Here is a 15,356-nt window from a genome sequence, read left to right on the forward strand (position 1 = left end):
CGCGCGGTGTGCGTGGCCAGCCGGTCAGGTCTGCCGGATCTGGTTAATTATTATTATCAGTTGATTACTGATGTGCAATGCCACGATTCGCAGTTAATCGCGCTGCGCGCATTAGCTAAACAAGCAGGAGGACGGCATGATTTACATCATATCCATGTTCGCGCGCTGCTTGCGTGACCGTGCATGTGCTCGTGCATGAGCGCGTGTACAGTACTGGTGCACACCTCCTCTAACCATGCCAGAGTAATTTTAAGTTGATTTAATTAAACAGTCAAACGTTACTTTTGTGGTCCGTGGATTAATTTTTATGATGTGGATTGAAGTTTGCGTAGCCCATATAAATGCTCGGAAAATCTTTTGTAGAAATGAAATTAACCTGATCCATCGGGGCGTTTTATGTAAATATCCTACATTAAGATATTAATGGTATCACCCGTGTGCAACGAATTTTCTCTTTATAATAATCCTATGCAGGGGCACCGTATATGGGGGAAAGGTTAGGACAATTCCAAGGGCCCTTGCCCGACAGGGGCCCCAAAAAATAGGTGAAAACTAATATAAAATGATTAAACCATCATCAAGTAAATATATATATATATTTCAAATATAATACTACCATTATGATCTCTTTGTTTTTACTTGTTTTTGGCAATAAAAGTTAAAAATCCCCATTGACCACAAAGTAAACATCCATATTGACCGTCTTGTGGAGGAAAAAGCATTGTGTCAATTGTCAAACCAATCGGACTGCTGCTGTTTTTCGTAATTTATCAACATGAATGGAGACTCTGCCCCCCCCCACCCCCCCGCGCTCCATGAAATCTCACTCCAAGGTTTTTTGAAAAGTTGGCAGCTCTGCATTATGAATTATTCTCATACTAGGTTCAGTATAAAGACAACATAAATAACATCTACACAGTACCATGAACTCAAGCCCAAAGTGAGGAGGCACCGGCTTCAGCTCCTGTGTGATGAGCCTGCAGCTCCAACAGGTTGAAAACGTGAGTGGTTGCATAACCTTGCCACCATTTGTATGTCATATCAGCTTTCCCACTGAAGTGGTGACAGCGCCCAGGGGCCCGTTGGGAGCAGCTACATAAAGAGGAGTGTGTGATTCCCTGAGGTCCAAGCACTCTCAGCTTCTCCGAGTCTGGACGCAAAAGTTTGTGCTGGTCAACATGAACGTCGTCAGCCTCCTGTGCTGCCTCAGCCTGCTGCTGGTGGCAGCTGCCGCCCAGAAGCCCAAGCCCTGTGGTGAGTGCCGGGCCCAGGACCACCAACGCCACATATTTTACTGTGCAGTGGCTCTATCATAGTAGCATTCACTGACCATGTTGTAGACAATATTGATGAGCAATATATAATCAACAGTTTGACTGGACATGGTGTTACTGGTGTTAGTAACTAGTTTGTGGTCATTTCATAATCATTTTCGTGTCATTTTTAAAATATGTTTAACATGATCAGAAATGTAGTTTGTTGGTCACTCTCTGGTCATTTTTCTGTCACTTTTCACAATTGCTATCTAATTTTCATGTCATTTCTTGCCAATTTGCAGTGTATGTTTTGAGAGAAATCCAATCAGTTTGCTGCTGTTTCCAAACAGTTATCTGGGTTGATATTTTAGTTTGCAAATTGTGTCTGAGGCGGGACGTTCAGTGTATTGGGAAAAAATCAAAGTTGGAGCTGAATTTTATAGGGCAGTGGATTTAAAGTGGGATCCCGGGGCCCCGAGGAGGCTTTGAGCGCCGTCCAGGCGGTCCTCAGCAAAATCAGGAATTGTTCTGTTTTCATTATAAACTAAATGTTTAAAATGCAAATAAGAAAGAAAAAAGGCATGAGGGATTATTTACTATTAGGTTTTAACCTTATTCATCTGAAACTATTTTGCCAGTGTTCAAGTATTGTATCTCAGCAGTGTAGCACTCAACACAAACGAAAATATCAAAGGGCACAATAATACAGTACACTAGGTCTAATGTAATAGGATACAATATATTTCCATTCAAACTTTCAGCAGTTTGAGGGAAATTAAAGTTTTGATCATTTAGTTGAATTGTTTAGTTTAACCACTGTAAAAAAAAAAAAAAAAAAAAGTTAAATCCTGACTTACTGAATTGTGTAAGGTTGTGTGTGTGTGTGTGTGTCTCCTAACCATATGCTGACAGTATATGCTTACAATATAGTATAGTTTGTTATTTTGTCATAGCTGCTTTTTTCTCAAACGATCAGTATCTCATTACATAGATTAAGATCATTTGTATGACTTATTAAAGGCGTGCGGTGATGATTTCTACCTTCTGCTCCACAGTTGTCCCACCTCTGATGAGCGGAGGCTTCTCGTACGTGAGTATCGTCCTACGGCACAACTTCCAAAACCTCCCTCCCTCACACTCTCTCTCCTTCACTCGTCACTCTGCCTCCCAGAGACGCTGTGTCCTGCGCAATGATTTGAAAATGTTACCACACTGCACCTCATTTTTGTGCCCACACATAGATAGATAGATAGATAGATAGATAGATAGATAGAATTAGAATAGAATTTAATTACAATTCTATCTGTCTATCTATATGTATGTATGTATGTATCTGTATATATATATATGTTTTTTATTATTTGTATTATTTTGTTATTACTACTACTATTATCATTATTACATTTATATATATATATATATATATATCTAACGTTCTGGTACTTTTTTGCTAATTAAGTTGTTAAGTAGTAAATTGGCTGAGGTGTCTCAGCTTGGGTTTGGTGCTTCCAGTTATGAGTTTTTTTTGTCCCCATGACAAATGACTGTAACTGGCCCTTATATGAGGCATAAATTTGGCAAAGCAAACAACACATTATCGTGTTTTGTTCTCTCATCCTTATGCCACTTTTCAGTCAACACTCTTCTTGTCTTTGGTGTTTTGTCCTTGCTTTCATTATTTTCTGTTTTTGCAGCTTTCAGCTGGCTTTGTGTCGCCAAAGAGATATATTGTCTATAAGAGGAAAGTTATATCATTGAGAATAGGATTGAAAGGGGAGAAGGGCTCACAGATTTCACAAAATTTTGTTGCATCTTTTTGAACCTGATTTCTAGGGATGGAAGTCCTTTAATTCTAGCAACACTCCTGCTCTTTCTTCTTGTTCTATCTCTGTTGCTCCCACATTGTGTGTGATCCATTCCCTCCTCTCTCTTCATTGTCCTCTCTCTCTCTCTCTCTCTCTCTCTCTCTCAGATGGGTGCCAATGGTGCCGTCATGTCCACCGGAAAGATCAACTATGACGCTTTTGGTGAGAGGATGCGTGTCAGAAACTTTGGGATGGCTGGCAATCAGACTTTCACTGTGGACCAGCTGATGCTTTTCAAGCAGGTACTGTACTAAACACAAACCATAATCAACAGGTTTTGCAAGCGCTGATTCGTTTTAGTCTGAAAACCCTCTGGTTAGGTGGACTTTACTGTGGATGGACAGTATATGTGACACTGCTGGAGCTGCCCTATACGATTCTCATGATCTATCTGGTAGTCTGCGCAGGTTAAAACAAACAAACAAACGAACAAAATATTTGCACCCTTATAATGTAAGAATTCCCAGTTTGATATCACTTCTCTTAAAGCTGACAGTTTCTTAGTTGTAGTGAACCAGGAACTCACCTTGCCAAACTCTTTGGTTCATTCAAATTTCACTTCATGTGCTGTTTTGTCTCCCTGTTTTCTTTCATCACCTGTAATTCCACTCTTTAAACTGCAATTAATGTCCAGTAATCATGAATGATGTGCATAATTTAGAACAAACATGCAAAGAATTTGTTCAGAATTGCAGATCATTGCAGAAATCCAGATTATGTTACAGCAGTTGCAAAATCCTCTACAGATATACACAGAGACAATAACATACATGCTAACAGCACAGTAAAAGTCAACAGAAATCAAGTCACTGTACATTCACACTGTAAACACCATATGTTTACATATGTTTAACTTTAAGAGTTAAACATATGTAAAGAATGAGTGTTACAAGGTATAGACTCACTTCCTTTTTCCGTCCCTGCAGAAAGTCTACTATGAGATTGACTGGAGCAGATTCTCTTGCCAGAAGAAGAAGCTGGATGCCAGCTTCATTCCCATGCAGGTCCCCGCTGATGCTAATCATATGGGTCAAGTGGTCATAGGCTCCTCGTCTTCCTGGGGAATGGGTGTGGCAGTTAACACTTGGTATGGAGCTCTTCCACCTAACGGTAAGAGGGGAAGAACAGATTCATCAGTCAGCCTAATGGGGTGCTAAAATGAAAAATTACAATTCTAACAAATCAAAGATGCTGCGAAAGGAAGTCTGAGCAATGTAAACTTTGCTACACACACCTAGTCATCATTAGAAAGCCCGACAGAGGAATTATCATTATATAATAGTCTAGGTGAATGCTTACTTTCTATTGGAGGGTATGTTGCCTATTAAAAACGCACATAATCCAGCTCAAATTTAATCCCTGTTCTAAATTCATTCACTGACCATAAAGTTTTGAACCACCCAGAGCGACAAACTGAAACATCCACCCTTGTTCCCAAAAACTGGGCTTGATACACATTGTAGGTGATGGAGAAGGTTTTTAATGGACAAGCTGCGACACCTTTTTTCAGCTACTGGGAAAAGGGAAAATGCAGAGGCACTGCCTGCGTATCTCCACTTCTCTGGTGCCTGAGAAGCTGAGAACTGTGCACAAAAAAATGTTACGCTGATAGGCCCAGTAATATGCAAGATTAGCTGCGGGCAAATACATAAATGAACTGATACAGACGACCAAACACAAGATCTCCTCCAGGCTGCCACAAGCCTGAGATTAAAAGAAAATCCAGCAATGGATTATGTATTTTTGGATAATTAGGCCAAAAATGACTACACCACTCACTGACTTCGATGTATACTGATGTTTTATGTTACCTATCTACTAATCAGCTACATGAAAGGTTTTGGAACTTAATGAGAAACTTAGATGTATATATTAAGTATATGAAAGTGTTAATAAAAGTGTATCCAGCATTGTCGGATGCTTTGATTTTTTTGTGCACCAAGTTGTTTTGTGTTTTCAGGCATGTACATGCATGTGTTCACTGAGGTTGGCTGCTTCCCCACCACCCTCATGGCCTTCACACCAGAGTCTGGATGGAACACCATCAGGTCAGTGGCCACATCAAGGAAGAGTAGCTCATGTGTGGCATGTACAGTCTACTGGACATCATGTGCCATGTCCTGCGCCTCCTCTTGACACTTAAAGAGAAGTCCATGTTCTTGGCTTAAAAAAAAAAAACACCATTAAGCTGTTTTTTATTTCAGTTAATACCTTAAGAATTAATGCGACACGTACAGTTTGGAAGGCCCTGCCACACCCAAAGCCGAATTCAACATTATAGCTGGACCACCAACTCTCCAGTCAGCTCTGTAGCACATCTTGCAGTGTTTGTCCGCATGTGAGGTGGTGTTGTATGATGTCTGTCACTGAGTAGTGTGAAGCTTCAGAAATTCAAAGTGTGTCTCTGTGCCAATAACAGGATGAATTCCTGTAAGTTTTTTTGTGATTGATAACCTGGATTGTGGTGTTGAGTCTTCACCCCCCACCAAACAAATGGTACTTCCCGTTTCAGCACCTACAACTGGGTACTGGGCACCACAGATCCCATGGACTTCCTTCCTCCTTTCTTCTGTGGCAAGTCTCAGCTGGACGAGACGGAGAAACCAGACACTTTCTTCACGGCTTTGGAGTCTCTGGCCAAGCAGTCCGCCAGCAAGCAGTAACAACCTTGAGTGTCTCCCAACCCAGCTGACTGCCAACACCAGCACCTTCAAAGCAAAGGAGCTGCTTTGTTTTCAGAATAAAATTCATTCAGCAATTCATTCAGGCTGGGCGTGCTTCTTTGGACAATAACTAAATATACTTTTATTTATTTTTTTTCTGTGATCCACATTTTACTTAACCCTAGCCAGAGTTTCTACTCTTTTTTCCCGATTAACTTCCAAAACTTTTTTCATGAGTTTTCCATAACTACACACCAAATTTTTATGGCTGGTTTTCTGAGAAATAAAGAGTAAAGTAACCTTTACAACTTAGGGGTGAAACCAAAAGACAAATAAAATCTGTCTCATAGCAACCAGCATGTCTCTGGACTGGTTGTTTTCCTAGAAAAACACAAGAGCACAAAAATAAATAATAATAAAAAATGCATTAATTACTTCTCAGGTTCTAGCTCCACTTGTCAAGTTTACAATCATCATTAAACATTTCCAAGATTTTTTTTTTTTTTTTTTTTTTTTCAAAATTAAGGGATATTTCACCAGTTTCCAAGACATTTCTAGGCCTGGGAAACACATTTTCAAATTCATTGACTTTTCCAGGCTTTCTGTGCCGTTAAAAACCCACCCATCTGTTTTCATGTCCAAACACGAAACAGTAAAACTATCAGATGAAATCCAACACTGTTTTGCCGGGATTAATGTTGGAGGGTCTTCTTGTGTTTCCAGCAAGATTGTAGTGAATTGTGAAACTGTACCTGCGACCCTGAAGACTGTTCCGGGACTGTCAATGTTGAATTTTGTACCGTTTTGGATTGGAAGACGTCTTTTTAACTAGTGTATTATCAACTGACTTTTATTGTAGTTTTTGCTTTGTTTTCCAGGCAGTGTGGAGACCTGCGGGGAGCACTTGGGCCCCTCTGGCTTGCCGTGTGATTGTGGTTTATGATTTGATGGTGGTGGTCACTTGGTGGTGTCTGTTTTCTTTTTTTTTTTTTAATTTATTCTTAGGACCATGTGGCGTGCAGTGTACCCTGGGCTGCAATTGAACCTCCCCGCAGGAGACCCACTGCCCCTTTTTCTTCTCCCCTGTAGTTTTTAGGGCAGATGCCTTATCTCGCAGTTGATATTGTCTTTTAGCTGGTGTTAAATAAAATTCTTTGACTGTGGTTTCTTTGGTCTATTTCACCGACCCACCCAATTGAAGTTGTTTCCTTCTCTCTTACAATAAAATTCTAATTGTGAACTGAATACACGTCTCTCCGCTCTCTCTGAACCTTAATTTGTTTGTGTCCACCCTTTGGGCCGGGTCACAAACGCACAGTACGGACAGAGAACTCCATCCATATCTGTATCTGTATTTCACACTGAGTATAAATGCTGCTGCCTTGGGTTTTGGACACAGCCAGTACATGCAGATGAGTGAAGATTGCATGATACAATTAACCAATTAACATCCTGTAATGCTCTGTGGGATGTATAAAAATGCTGAGTAGGCCCAAGTGACTTTGATTTTGGACCAAAACAGCAAAAGGAAAAGATCTGAAAGAAGTGACTAATGGCATATCCAAAATGTTTCCAAAATTATACTTGATCAGTTGCTACCAAACAATGTACCATCCCCTTCTGTAAGAGCTCTGGCGTATTTTGTCCTTATAGTTACTGCTAAAGCGTTTTCCGTCAGCCCCAACGCCAATGAATTCTTCTCCTCCTGTCTGCACAGAAGTATAGCGCCTGTGGTCTCAGGACTTGATTTGTTATTGTTTCATGCAAGTCATTATGTCTGTGGTTGCTTCCATAATTGCAGATTGCAAAACAAAAACAATTTCCTTCACAGGATCAATAAAGTACTCAATTCAAATTTGCTTCAACTGTCTGATCAAAGAGGAAATAGGTGTACTGGGAGTTATATGATGTTTGGTATTCTTGATGCACTGCACCTGTAGTCTCCCGATACAGAGGAAGCACTTGAACATGACCTGACCTGCTCTTATGGTTATTATTAATACTGAGCTGCAGTTGTTTCCATTCCTGTTGTGTAATTCAGGTTAATATCTCTTACAAAACCCTTTTTTAGATGCAAAGTGACTTTCATGGATCTTGAAGGTAACTCCCTCCACCCCTCACTCACTAATGGGATTAACTCATCTGACCCTCGTGGCCAGTAGGGTGCAGGGCAGTGTGTACAAACAACATAATCATCATTTGTCATGTTTGATGTTTTCAATGAAATTACAGTAGACATTATTTACTTTTCTGACTGAAAAGCAATACACTTTTCCAGCACAATTTAATTGTTATACTAAAACATTTCTCATTAGTGGTAGTAGTACTTGTGATTGTAGTTGTACTGACAACAGCAACTACTGGTAGGGGTGCTGAGTAATCATTTACCACTATTAGGGTCATTCTATAATTTTGGAACATTTTGAGTTTCAGAATTTTTGAAAAAAAAAAAATGTTAATGTTTTCCAATATAAATATTTTTCCCTGACAATGAAGTGTTTAAATGATATATTTTTAGTAACTGGCAAGCTCCAGCATTATTGATTTCAGATATTTATTAAATAAAAGGAGATATTAATTGAGTATTTCGTCAACTATGTTACAGACAAAAACTGTCAAATTGTAACTTTGGATAAATGCCAGATATTAAAACAACCACTATTCCTGGTAGAATATGTGTCCATTTACCAATATTTTAAATTTTAATTGCCAATTGAAAAAGAAATTAAACTTTTTTTTTTTTTGCTTTTAAACCCCCAATTTCACAGAATGCAATCAATGGTCTACATATTTTCTTCAAAAACTTTTGAAATCCAAGGTAATTTTGTTGAAAAAAGTATACAGCATGACATACTTCTCAGCCACAAAGTTTCTACTTATTTACTTTGGTTTTAGGAAACAATTAAATGTTTGTTTGTTTTTTTATCACGTATTACATAATGGCAACTTAGTTGACAGTGTGGTATCATAGTTGACTAAAGTAACAGAGTTGACTGGACATAAAAAAAAAATATGATGAAACATAACCATAATGTAAATGATTAATATTATACTGCTTTTATGTTAGCAATACTGCATATTCCAACTCTTACTAGATTTATTTAAGACCATTTGGAATCATTGTGACATCAAAAACATACACCAACCAGACTAGTTTGTAGTGGAACACTAGTAATTTTATTAGCTGCATTTATAGAAAATGTTCATTAATTTCAATAGAACAGTCTGAAGTCTTAAAAGGTTAAACAAAAGTGTGTTGATTTCTTATTATATGTTAAAGATTATTAGAATTTATTTTAAAATTAACTCCTGAAAACTACAAGAACATATGGTGTCAAGTGTCAACTGCAGTATGTAACCCTTAGTCAACTCAGTTACCTTTCTAGGGTAACATAGTTGATGGGTAACATAGTTGACATTATTGTTGTTTTCAGGCATTAAATCAACATGACTGCCTCCAACCAAATACCACATGGCATTTTTGAGAAGGATTTCTTAAACTATTACAGCAATAATTAAGTAATTTATTATTAAACATAATTTAATGGTATTCGAGTAACACTGTTGACATTCTTCCTAGACCCAGACACTACTTTATAAGAAATATTTAAGGAAAGGCAGAAAGAACATACCATGCAGCCTGCTGAGTGCCTTCTTGAGGATGAAATGACATCACAAGGCTCCTGTGTGATGAGCCTGCAGCTCCAACAGGTTGAAAACGTGACTGGTTGCATAACCTTACCACCATTTGTATGTCATATCAGCTTTCCCACTGAAGTTGTGACAGCGCCCAGGGGCCCGTTGGGAGCAGCTACATAAAGAGGAGTGTGTGATTCCCTGAGGTCCGAGCACTCTCAGCTTCTCCGAGTCTGGACGCAAAAGTTTGTGCTGGTCAACATGAACGTCGTCAGCTTCCTGTGCTGCCTCAGCCTGCTGCTGGTGGCAGCTGCCGCCCAGAAGCCCAAGCCCTGTGGTGAGTGCCGGGCCCAGGGCCACCAACGCCACATATTTTACTGTGCAGTGGCTCTATCATAGTAGCATTCACTGACCATGTTGTAGACAATATTGATGAGCAATATATAATCAAGAGTTTGACTGGACATGGTGTTACTGGTGTTAGTAACTAGTTTGTGGTCATTTCATAATCATTTTTGTGTAATTTTTAAAATATGTTTAACATGATCAGAAATGTAGTTTGTTGGTCACTCTCTGGTCATTTTTCTGTCACTTTTCACAATTTCTATGTAATTTTCATGTCATTTCTTGCCAATTTGCGGTGTATGTTTTTGAGAGAAATCCAATCAGTTTGCTGCTGTTTCCAAACGGTTATCTGGGTTGATGTTTTAGTTTGCAAATTGTGTCTGAGGCTGGATGTTCAGTGTATTGGGGAAAAATCAAAGTTGGAGCTGAATTTTATAGGGCAGTGGATTTAAAGTGGGATCCCGGGGCCCCGAGGAGGCTTTGAGCGCCGTCCAGGCGGTCCTCAGCAAAATCAGGAATTGTTCTGTTTTCATTATAAACTAAATGTTTAAAATGCAAATAAGAAAGAAAAAAGGCATGAGGGATTATTTACTATTAGGTTTTAACCTTATTCATCTGAAACTATTTTGCCAGTGTTCAAGTATTGTATCTCAGCAGTGTAGCACTCAACACAAACGAAAATATCAAAGGGCACAATAATACAGTACACTAGGTCTAATGCAATAGGATACAATACATTTCCATTCAAACTTTCAGCAGTTTGAGGGAAATGAAAGTTTTGATCATTTAGTTGAATTGTTTAGTTTAACCACTGTAAAAAAAAAAAAAAAAGTTAAAATTGTGTAAGGTTGTGTGTGTGTGTGTGTGTGTGTGTGTGTGTGTGTGTGTGTGTGTGTGTGTGTCCTAACCATATGCTGACAGTATATGCTTACAATATAGCATAGTTTGTTATTTTGTCATAGCTGCTTTTTTTCTCAAACGATCAGTATCTCATTACATAGATTAAGATCATTTGTATGACTTATTAAAGGCGTACGGTGATGATTTCTACCTTCTGCTCCACAGTTGTCCCACCTCTGATGAGCGGAGGCTTCTCGTACGTGAGTATCGTCCTACAGCACAACTTCCAAAACCTCCCTCCCTCACACTCTCTCTCCTTCACTCGTCACTCTGCCTCCCAGAGACGCTGTGTCCTGCGCAATGATTTGAAAATGTTACCACACTGCACCTCATTTTTGTGCCCACACATAGATAGATAGATAGATAGATAGATAGATAGATAGATAGATAGATAGATAGATAGATAGATAGAATTAGAATAGAATTTAATTACAATTCTATCTGTCTATCTATATGTATGTATGTATGTATCTGTATATATATATGTTTTTTATTATTTGTATTATTTTGTTATTACTACTACTATTATCATTATTACATTTTTATATATATATACATCTAACGTTCTGGTACTTTTTTGCTAATTAAGTTGTTAAGTAGTAAATTGGCTGATGTGTCTCAGCTTGGGTTTGGTGCTGCCAGTTATGAGTTTTTTTTGTCCCCATGACAAATGACTGTAACTGGCCCTTATATGAGGCATAAATTTGGCAAAGCAAACAACACATTATCGTGTTTTGTTCTCTCATCCTTATGCCACTTTTCAGTCAACACTCTTCCTGTCTTTGGTGTTTTGTCCTTGCTTTCATTATTTTCTGTTTTTGCAGCTTCCAGCTGGCTTTGTGTCGCCACAGAGATGCACACTGTTCATTTTACCCGCCACCATGACTGGTGAACTAAAAAATAAAAACTACCCGCCGCTGCAGATGTTTTTCCTCATCTGGCAGCTGGAATTTGTCCCTCTGTTTTCTAATTCTCAGCAGCTCAGGACAGACATTTTGATTATTGTCCATAAGAGGAAAGTTATATCATTGAGAATAGGATTGAAAGGGGAGAAGGGCTCAGAGATTTCACAAAATTTTGTTGCATCTTTTTGAACCTGATTTCTAGGGATGGAAGTCCTTTAATTCTAGCAACACTCCTGCTCTTTCTTCTTGTTCTATCTCTGTTGCTCCCACATTGTGTGTGATCCATTCCCTCCTCTCTCTTCATTGTCCTCTCTCTCTCTCTCTCTCTCTCTCTCTCTCAGATGGGTGCCAATGGTGCTGTCATGTCCACCGGAAAGATCAACTATGACGCTTTTGGTGAGAGGATGCGTGTCAGAAACTTTGGGATGGCTGGCAATCAGACTTTCACTGTGGACCAGCTGATGCTTTTCAAGCAGGTACTGTGCTAAACACAAACCATAATCAACAGGTTTTGCAAGCGCTGATTCGTTTTAGTCTGAAAACCCTCTTGGTGGGTGGACTTTACTGTGGATGGACAGTATATGTGACACTGCTGGAGCTGTCCTATACAATTCTCATGATCTATCTGGTAGTCTGCGCAGGTTGAAACAAACAAACGAACGAACAAAATATTTGCACCCTTACAATGTAAGAATTCCCAGTTTGATATCACTTCTCTTAAAGCTGACAGTTTCTTAGTTGTAGTGAACCAGGAAATCACCTTGCCAAACTCTTTGGTTCATTCAAATTTCACTTCATGCGCTGTTTTGTCTCCCTGTTTTCTTTCATCACCTGTAATTCCACTCTTTACACTGCAATTAATGTCCAGTAATCATGAATGATGTGCATAATTTAGAACAAACATGCAAAGAATTTGTTCAGAATTGCAGATCATTGCAGAAATCCAGATTATGTTACAGCAGTTGCAAAATCCTCTACAGACATACACAGAGACAATAAAATACATGCTAACAGCACAGTAAAAGTCAACAGAAATCAAGTCACTGTACATTCACACTGTAAACACCATATGTTTACATATGTTTAACTTTAAGAGTTAAACATATGTAAAGAATGAGTGTTACAAGGTATAGACTCACTTCCTTTCTCCGTCCCTGCAGAACATCTACTATGAGATTGACTGGAGCAGATTCTTTTGCCAGAAGAAGAAGCTGGATGCCAGCTTCATTCCCATGCAGGTCCCCGCTGATGCTAATCATATGGGTCAAGTGGTCATAGGCTCCTCGTCTTCCTGGGGAATGGGTGTGGCAGTCAACACTTGGTATGGAGCTCTTCCACCTAACGGTAAGAGGGGAAGAACATATTCATCAGTCAGCCTAATGGGGTGCTAAAATGAAAAATTACAATTCTAACAAATCAAAGATGCTGCGAAAGGAAGTCTGAGCAATGTAAACTTTGCTACACACACCTAGTCATCATTAGAAAGTCCAACAGAGGAATTATCATTATATAATAGTCTAAGTGAATGCTTACTTTCTATTGGAGGGTATGTTGCCTATTAAAAACACACATAATCCAGCTCAAATTTTATCCCTGTTCTAAATTCATTCACTGACCATAAAGTTTTGAACCACCCAGAGCGACAAACTGAAACATCCACCCTTAATCCCAAAAACTGGGCTTGATACACATTGTAGGTGATGGAGAAGGTTTTTAATGGACAAGCTGTGACACCTTTTTTCAGCTACTGGGAAAAGGGAAAATGCAGAGGCACTGCCTGCGTATCTCCACTTCTCTGGTGCCTGAGAAGCTGAGAACTGTGCACAAAAAAATGTTACGCTGATAGGCCCAGTAATATGCAAGATTAGCTGCGGGCAAATACATAAATGAACTGATACAGATGACCAAACACAAGATCTCCTCCAGGCTGCCACCTGCCTGAGATTAAAAGAAAATCCAGCAATGGATTATGCATTTTTGGATAATTAGGCCAAAAATGACTACACCACTCACTGACTTGGATGTATACTGATGTTTTATGTTACCTATCTACTAATCAGCTACATGAAAGGTTTTGGAACTTAATGAGAAACTTAGATGTATATATTAAATATATAAAAGTGTTAATAAATGTGTATCGAGCCTTGTCAGATGCTTTGATTTTTTTGTGCACCAAGTTGTTTTGTGTTTTCAGGAATGTACATGCATGTGTTCACTGAGGTTGGCTGCTTCCCCACCACCCTCATGGCCTTCACACCAGAGTCTGGATGGAACACCATCAGGTCAGTGGCCCCATCAGGGAAGAGTAGCTCAGTCTACTGGACATCATGTGCCATGTCCTGCACCTCCTCTTGACACTTAAAGAGAAGTCCATGTTCTTGGCTTAAAAAAACACCATTAAGCTGTTTTTTTTTTTCAGTTAACACCTTAAGAATTAATGTGACACGTACAGTTTGGAAGGCCCTGCCACACCCAAAGCCGAATTCAACATTATAGCTGGACCACCAACTCTCCAGTCAGCTCTGTAGCACATCTTGCAGTGTTTGTCCGCATGTGAGGTGGTGTTGTATGATGTCTGTCACTGAGTAGTGTGAAGCTTCAGAAATTTGAAGTGTGTCTCTGTACTGTAAGTTTTTTTGTGATTGATAACCTGCAATGTGATGTTGAGTCTTCCCCCCCCACCAAACAAATGGTACCTCCTGTTTTAGCACCTTCAACTGGGTACTGGGCACCACAGACCCCATGGACTTCATTCCTCCTTTCTTCTGTGGCAAGTCTCAGCTGGAGGAGACGGAGAAAGCAGACACTTTCTTCACGGCTTTGGAGTCTCTGGCCAAGCAGTCCGCCAAGGAGGAGTAACAACCTTGAGTGTCTCCCAACCCAGCTGACTGCCAACACCAGCACCTTCAAAGCAAAGGAGCTGCTTTGTTTTCAGAATAAAATTCAGTCAGCAGACTTGGCTGGGCGTGCTTCTTTGGACAAAAATTAAATATACTTTTATATTTTTTTTTCTGTGATCCACATTTTACTTAACCCTAGCCAGAGTTTCTACTCTTTTTTTAAATAATAAATAAATAAATAAATAAATAATAAAAAATGCATAAATTACTTCTCAGGTTCTAGCTCCATTTGTCAAGATTACCATCATTAAAACATTTCCAAGAATTTTTTTTCCAAAATTAAGGGATTTCACCAGTTTCCAAGACATTTCTAGGCCCGGGAAACACATTTTCAAATTCATTGACTTTTCCAGGATTTCTGTGCCGTTAAAAATCCTGCCTATCTGATAAAGCCCACCCATGTGGCACTCTATTATACTATAATAATATACTATTATACTACTCTATTAATATACTATTAATATATTAATAGTTGCAGTTACCATACATCTCCATTTTAGGTCACTCTAACTATTTTACTCTACATTATTTGAATTGAGACTTTTAAAAGCCATCCCACCATTTGTATTCCTGCAATGTTTCACACTTGTGCTTAAAATGAAATACATTGAAATATATGGAGTGCTGCTTGTTATAAGGCACCTCTCACAAAACAGCAGCAATGTGACTTATAATGAGAGGACGCAGCCAATAAAGGCAGCAAATACAACACAGAATAGCACACAAGATTTTTTTTTTTTTATCTTCAAAATTGACAGATTGTATTTAATCGCTGATATGTTTTAAGTTAAGGAGCTTAAGGTAGCTAATTCCTCCGATCAAATTTAGCCTTGAGTTTTAACTTCATGTTAGTGGGGATTTTGCCGAAGCAGATGTCACATTTCCT

The 15,356-nt window shown here is 39.0% G+C and overlaps 2 protein-coding genes across 2 annotated transcripts; both read left to right on the forward strand.

Moving 5' to 3' along the window:
* Positions 1-1,049: 1,049 nt before the first annotated feature.
* On the forward strand, positions 1,050-5,784 carry LOC115362487 (ependymin-like). Its single transcript, XM_030056439.1, has 6 exons — positions 1,050-1,254; positions 2,312-2,346; positions 3,229-3,363; positions 4,048-4,231; positions 5,082-5,169; positions 5,634-5,784. The coding sequence occupies exons 1-6, from the start codon at positions 1,179-1,181 to the stop codon at positions 5,782-5,784; spliced, it is 669 nt and encodes a 222-aa protein (XP_029912299.1). The 5' UTR covers positions 1,050-1,178.
* A 3,852-nt stretch (positions 5,785-9,636) lies between these two features.
* Positions 9,637-14,458, forward strand: LOC115366899 (ependymin-like). The gene is made up of 6 exons (XM_030062573.1): positions 9,637-9,757; positions 10,831-10,865; positions 11,912-12,046; positions 12,731-12,914; positions 13,765-13,852; positions 14,279-14,458. The coding sequence occupies exons 1-6, from the start codon at positions 9,682-9,684 to the stop codon at positions 14,427-14,429; spliced, it is 669 nt and encodes a 222-aa protein (XP_029918433.1). The 5' UTR covers positions 9,637-9,681; the 3' UTR covers positions 14,430-14,458.
* Positions 14,459-15,356: the final 898 nt, after the last annotated feature.

The sequence above is a fragment of the Myripristis murdjan genome, chromosome 1 (genome assembly GCF_902150065.1).
Source record: "Myripristis murdjan chromosome 1, fMyrMur1.1, whole genome shotgun sequence".
Classification (NCBI taxonomy): Eukaryota; Metazoa; Chordata; class Actinopteri; order Holocentriformes; family Holocentridae; genus Myripristis; species Myripristis murdjan.